At 35.7% G+C, this 6,000-nt stretch overlaps 1 protein-coding gene across 1 annotated transcript; it reads left to right on the top strand.

The window, feature by feature from the left end:
* The first annotated feature begins 1,881 nt into the window (after positions 1–1,881).
* LOC132041655 (transcription termination factor MTEF18, mitochondrial) lies at positions 1,882–4,140 on the top strand. The gene has a single exon (XM_059432362.1). It carries the CDS (start codon positions 2,282–2,284, stop codon positions 4,043–4,045), a length of 1,764 nt encoding a protein of 587 aa, XP_059288345.1. The 5' UTR covers positions 1,882–2,281; the 3' UTR covers positions 4,046–4,140.
* Positions 4,141–6,000: the final 1,860 nt, after the last annotated feature.

The raw sequence follows: 6,000 nt of genomic DNA, 5'->3' as shown, positions 1-6,000 counted from the left end.
ACTTCACCTACATATGAAAATTAAATAGTGACGTAGAGCTGAAAATGTCACAACACTGGGAACAACTCAGCAAATGCAAGGTTCACATATGGGATCAGTGCTATAAAAAATAACCAGATCTAAACATTCAAGTTTGGCCATGTGAAACCACGTTAATAATACTGTGTAATGTTAGTATGGGGCTACACAAGATAGACCAGTGCATTACACATCTTTGAACGGAAACTTTATCGTCAAATTGATCTGTCAAATCATATAGTGCAGTGACAGACAGTTCCAATCTTTTGCAATTCCTACACTCGAGTGATATTAATCTATGTATTATCTGTCGTTTAGTATTTTCCTAAGCTATCCTTTCTCTAATTATTGCAGATAAATAATTGGTCAAGATATATGGTTCTTTGTGAAGTGAAGAAAATACCATTGGGATCATAAGCCTATAAAACTATTCCATCAAATGAGAAATATGTATCAATGCAAAAATGTGCGTCTTTCTTTTTCTGCTTTTAAACTCTGAGAATGTTATCCTTGATAAATTTAAACTTTAATTAGACCATCTTTAACTTATTTTCAAAAAATTATCTATCATCTTCAACAATATGTAGATGAAAAAATCTTTTTTCCTTCCCTTCTTTTCCCTAATAATAAGTGTGCATGTAGTGAAAATAGATGCTGATAATGGAGAAGAAACGAAAGACAAAACACAGAATAAACAAAGGCTCAAAACAAGCACAAAAATCTAGATCTATAACCAATGAAAATAAAGAGCAAAAAAGTGAATGGCAAGAAGATAACACTAACCGCAACACTGCGAGACCTAACAGAGAGAAGGTAGTTGAACATAAAAAGCTAGAGAAGGACACAGGAACAAAGACTCTGAATGAAAATGGAAAGGCAATGGCTTTTCTATCGCTGCTATGGAGGACACATAAGTACTTACACATGAAATGTCAAAATTGCCCTCAATTTAATTTTTATTGACACCGAAGCAGTCATGTTGAAACCGGTTTTCCTGCAATATAGTGCTGGCAACAAATTTTGGTGTGCGGAAAATAACTGCAAATTAGAAACAAAATATGTTGAAATAGAGATTATTGATGAATATTGCGGGTACAAATCTGTTTATTCCCTTGATTCTTCTTTCCTAATAGTTCTCCGCAATTCGAAGGCCGTTAGTAACGTATTTCTCGAACGTAGGAAGACCTCTTTGATGTATTTGATCTCCAAGAACGTCGATCAGTTTGATAAAGTCAGTATTTGATGCCTTGATCTCTTTGTGACTCGGGGATTTATGGGATTTTCGAGATGTCTTGAAATACAATATTTGATGATCTCTTTATGAATACTTAAGTGTTTATGGGATATTCGATATGTCTTGAAATACAATAGTTGATGACTCCTTTATAAATATCCAAGTGTTTATGAGATATTCGAGATGTCTTGAAATACAATATTTGATGATCTCTTTCTGAATAGCCAAGTGTTTATGAGATATTCGAGATGCCTTTCAAGAGAATATGTGCCGCATGATCTAGAGTTTAGGGTGGAGTAGCCTCCAAGAACCAAATCCTAACCGACTTTAAAGTGTAAAGATGAACTGAACTCATCTTATAAAGTCGTATTTCAAATATGGTAAAATTTCGACGTCTACATGTAGAAACTTGTAGTTATATGCCTCTTTATATCAAAAAATTAAATACTTAGCACTGTGATAAAATAAATTAGTCAAAATTATATTGGTAGAGGATTTACAATGTTCGAGGGAGTTAAGTGTATGATATTAAAAATATAAGGGATATCCGCCACTGAGCAATAACACACGGGGTTTAAGTGTAACTTGCCCCAAATAAAAAATAGACAAATGGAACAGGAGGTTTTGGGGTTTTCTTCATCCTTCTAGGGTTTTAGAACTTTAAAGTGTATCTCTTTGTATCTAACACTTCAGCTAAGAACCCTATATATTCTCTTTGTATCTAACCCATACTTGAAAACCATTATTTCTTTCAAGATTGCTGATTAAGGCACAGAGAAGCACCAAATACATTTAAAGGTATCACATTTTATATATTTCTTGAATTCTACTCTGTAAAGCTGTAAACTCACCAAAAAAAAACCATCTTTTGTTATACAATTGTTCATTAATGTGACATTTCCGATGTATTTGTGTAGAAAATGAACCCCCCATGAAAGTTTCTTGGACATTTGTTGATTTGCATAAGCTTTTTAAGCTAGAAATCATATTTTTTCTTTGGTTTAGAATCTATTTTGTTGCTAACTTGAGATGCTAATTCATAAAATCCGCAAAAGTGTATCTTGGAATATGATATCTCAGTTCAATCACCTATTTATATCTCCTATTTATGAAAAGGGTTCTACTTTTCATAGTCCACAGAATTTTTCATCATTGAATATTCGATGCTTTCGTAGTTCACATAATCCGAATGTATCGGTCCCTGAATCGACAACTCAGACACCTATTTCCCCTGCTGTGAATAAAATATCGCGAGTCGCTAGAACTGATGCACAATCAGCTCTTTTTGATTACTTGCATTGTACTAGAGGTTTTAATTATATGGATGCTGAGCACATTAGCAAGAACTCACCTCATTTCCTTCAAAGCTTGCTATCCAAGGTTGATAATGATCAAGATGTAGCAAGGGCATTGACCCGTTTTTTCAGATACCATCCGATTAATGAGTTCGAACCGTTTTTAGAGAGCTTGGGGTTGAAGCAATCTGAGCTTACATCCATGCTTCCAAGAAATTTGATATTTATGAGTGATGACCATGTCTTGCTTGATAATTATCATGCTCTTTGTGATTACGGCATCCCTCGCACTAAAATTGGGAAGATTTATAGGGAAGCGACTGAGGTATTTGGATATGAGTATGGAATATTGGGTATGAAATTGAGGGCTTATGAGAAATTGGGTTTGAGCAGGTCAACAGTTATAAAGTTGGTGACGTGTTCCCCTACTCTTTTGCTTGGTGAGATGAACAGTGAACTTTTTCAGGTTCTTGAAAAATTGAAGATTTTGGGGTTTGAAAATGATTGGATTGGAGGATATTTATCCAACAGGCACTCCTACGATTGGGGTAGAATGCTTAACACGTTGCGTTTTCTCAATGACGTAGGATATAGTGATGAAAAGATGGCGACTTTGTTTAAAATGAATCCTGCATTCTTATTTGAAGGCTCTGGGAAACGGATTTATGTATTGGTTGGGCAATTACTGAAGTTGGGTTTTAAAATGAATGACGTATACTCACTATTCTGTCAAAATCCTAATATTCTATCCCTGAAGTGTGCTAAAAATCTCTGGAAGGCATTGTACTTCTTATTGGAGATAGGATTAGAGACTGAAATAATTGCCAATATTGTTTCTACACATATACAACTTCTGGCTTCACATTCTCTGAAGGGACCAATGACTGTTTTGAGGGTCTTCAAGGGTGACAAGTGTCGTTTATGTCAGACTATAAAGGATGATCCTTTGAATTTGTTCAGATTAGCTTCAAAATCAAAATTTAATGTGGACCAGATGACTTCCCAGAGCCCAGGAAAATTATTTGAGAAAACTAGTTTCTTATTGAGATTAGGTTACTTAGAAAATTCGGATGAGATCGCAAAAGCTTTGAAGCAGTTCCGCGGACGAGGAGACCAGTTACAAGAGAGGTTTGATTGCCTGGTAAACGCAGGTTTGGACTGCAATGTTGTAATTAACATGATTAAACAGGCTCCCACGACGCTGAACCAGAGCAAAAGCGTGATTGAGAAGAAAATTGATCTACTGAAAACATATTTAGGTTATCCAGTGGAATCGATTGTGTCATTTCCATCTTACCTCTGCTATCATGTGGACAGAGTCCATCTTCGTTTTTCAATGTATGCATGGCTGAAGCAAAAGGGTGCTGCAAAACCAACATTGTCAGTGAGCACTCTTCTTGCTTGTTCTGATGCTCGCTTTGTAAAATATTTTGTTGATGTACATCCAGAAGGTCCAGCAATGTGGGAAAGTTTAAAAAGTTCACTTCAATCCAGCTGATCGATTTTCAATATCAGTTTTGATGAATAGAGTTACCATTTTTTCCTCAGGTTGTTATAAGTTTCTAGTTCTAATTGATTTAATTAGTTTTTTCACCTTTTGTGGTTTGTCTATGTTATCCCCCCCGGGGGGCAGGGTTGCTTGATTTTAGTCTACTTTCTTTCTGTTAAAGGACTTCGCATCCCCTTGCTACTCCCATCATAGCCCCTTCTCTTCATGCTGTAGATGAGGGGACTATGGATATTTTGGTAGGGTCTTTCTTACAGGACAAGGAGGTATCATGTACTCATTTCATATAAAGAAGCTTGTGGTAAAATCTGTCTAGTACATATCTTTAGACTTGTAAAATAAAATAGATCTGACCTTACACCCTAGCCATCCTTCTGATAAGCCTTGGTGGATAGAGTTAGTTGGTATCTATGTCAGTGGGAGGTAGTGGGTGCCCCGTGAATTAGTCGAGATGCGAGCTAGTTGGCTTGAGCACCAAAGTTATGAAGAAAATCGAAACTGCCCTTGAATAAAAGTATTACTATGATTTTGGGTGCAGTCCCTTGTTATCCATCAGATGGCAAGTCCTTAGACTTGTATAAGAGGTTTGTCAATTCTCTCAATTTCTCATCTTTCTTTTCCGGTCAAGTTTCTTATCCTGAATAAGGCTCAAGAATCTCTTTCCCAATTGGGGAGGGGATACTCTAAAGAATAAAGAAGCGGATCTATTCTGTTACAATCAGAAGTACACTTCTTTTTTTGGTGTGTGTATCATTATTCATCAGTGTTCCTTTTCCTTGTTCCTTTATGATAGTACATTTTCTGTTCTGCTTCTGTTACTTCTCTTTCGGCTTGTATGCCCCTGATTTTCATAATAAATAGATTGGTGCATTGCTTATTGAATACCAATTTTCTCATTCTATGTGCATGCTTCTTTTTCCCTAAAGTTGATCCGCAATAACAGATTGCCCATGATGTTGTATCTTGTTTATCTATCCGAAACATCATTGTTTTGGCCCCAAAACTCCTTGTCTTGAACAGGCCATGATTTGTGCACCTGCGCTTTCTTTTCCTCTCCTCTAGACACAACTTGACATACTATGTGTTGTATCTTGTTTGTTTATGACGATGTTATATGCTATTTCATAATTCATCATGGGAAACCAATTGGAGTATATTGGTGAAATTACTGCCTTCTATGCAATTATAGAGCATAATTATCTCTATCCTTAAATTTATTACTTATTCAAGGAAGAAATTATAGAGAACACTGATATCAAGTTCTGCTGGTGGAATAATTTTGTAAACAAAATGCTACTAAGTCTTGGTGGATAGAGCTACTAAGTTTTGGTGGACAGAGTTACTTAGTACATGTACTAGTGGGAGGTGGCAAGTACCTGCTGGATTGATCGAGGTGCATGCAAACTTGCGTAGACACCAACATTATAAAAACAATTCAGATATACATGTTTTGTTTTGTTTCAGAAGGTTCATTAATGAATTATGAAAGGATAATTTTTCATTGCTATGCTTCAAGTTGGTGTCAAATATGCAGAGCAAAAAAAAAAAAAAGATTTATTTCCTCCCATATCCATAGAGAGCAAAGAAAAGCCACAAAATTGTTTACATTGTTGGCATCTTTAACATTACACCACAGAATACAAAAGCTGTAATGTTTTGATTTTTACACATGGTAAGGGCCGCCTATAGTTTTTTACTTTCCAAATTGTCCAAAAAAAAATGCGCAAAGAAACTGTAACCCCAATGTAATTGATTTTCTTGTCAATCTTTTGGCTGCACCAGCCACTGTGTCTTCAAGTTGCATCTGTCTTTGGCATGTAGAAAAGTCTATGATACATACGAAAATTACACAACATTTACTTGTCAAAGTAAAACGAAGATGCTTAATGTTCCATTCATCAACATATGTTCCTTTTTAGGGGAAGTAGTTATTAAGAGAAAGAGTT

The sequence above is a fragment of the Lycium ferocissimum genome, unplaced genomic scaffold (assembly GCF_029784015.1).
Source record: "Lycium ferocissimum isolate CSIRO_LF1 unplaced genomic scaffold, AGI_CSIRO_Lferr_CH_V1 ctg11, whole genome shotgun sequence".
NCBI lineage: Eukaryota > Viridiplantae > Streptophyta > Magnoliopsida > Solanales > Solanaceae > Lycium > Lycium ferocissimum.
Note: the sequence above shows the minus strand (reverse complement) of the source record. Positions and strands in the feature narration are given on the sequence as shown.

Excerpts from the sequence above, each read along its gene's own strand:
- LOC132041655 (XM_059432362.1), top strand. The coding sequence starts at position 2,282 with ATGCTAATTCATAAAATCCGCAAAAGTGTATCTTGGAATATGATATCT.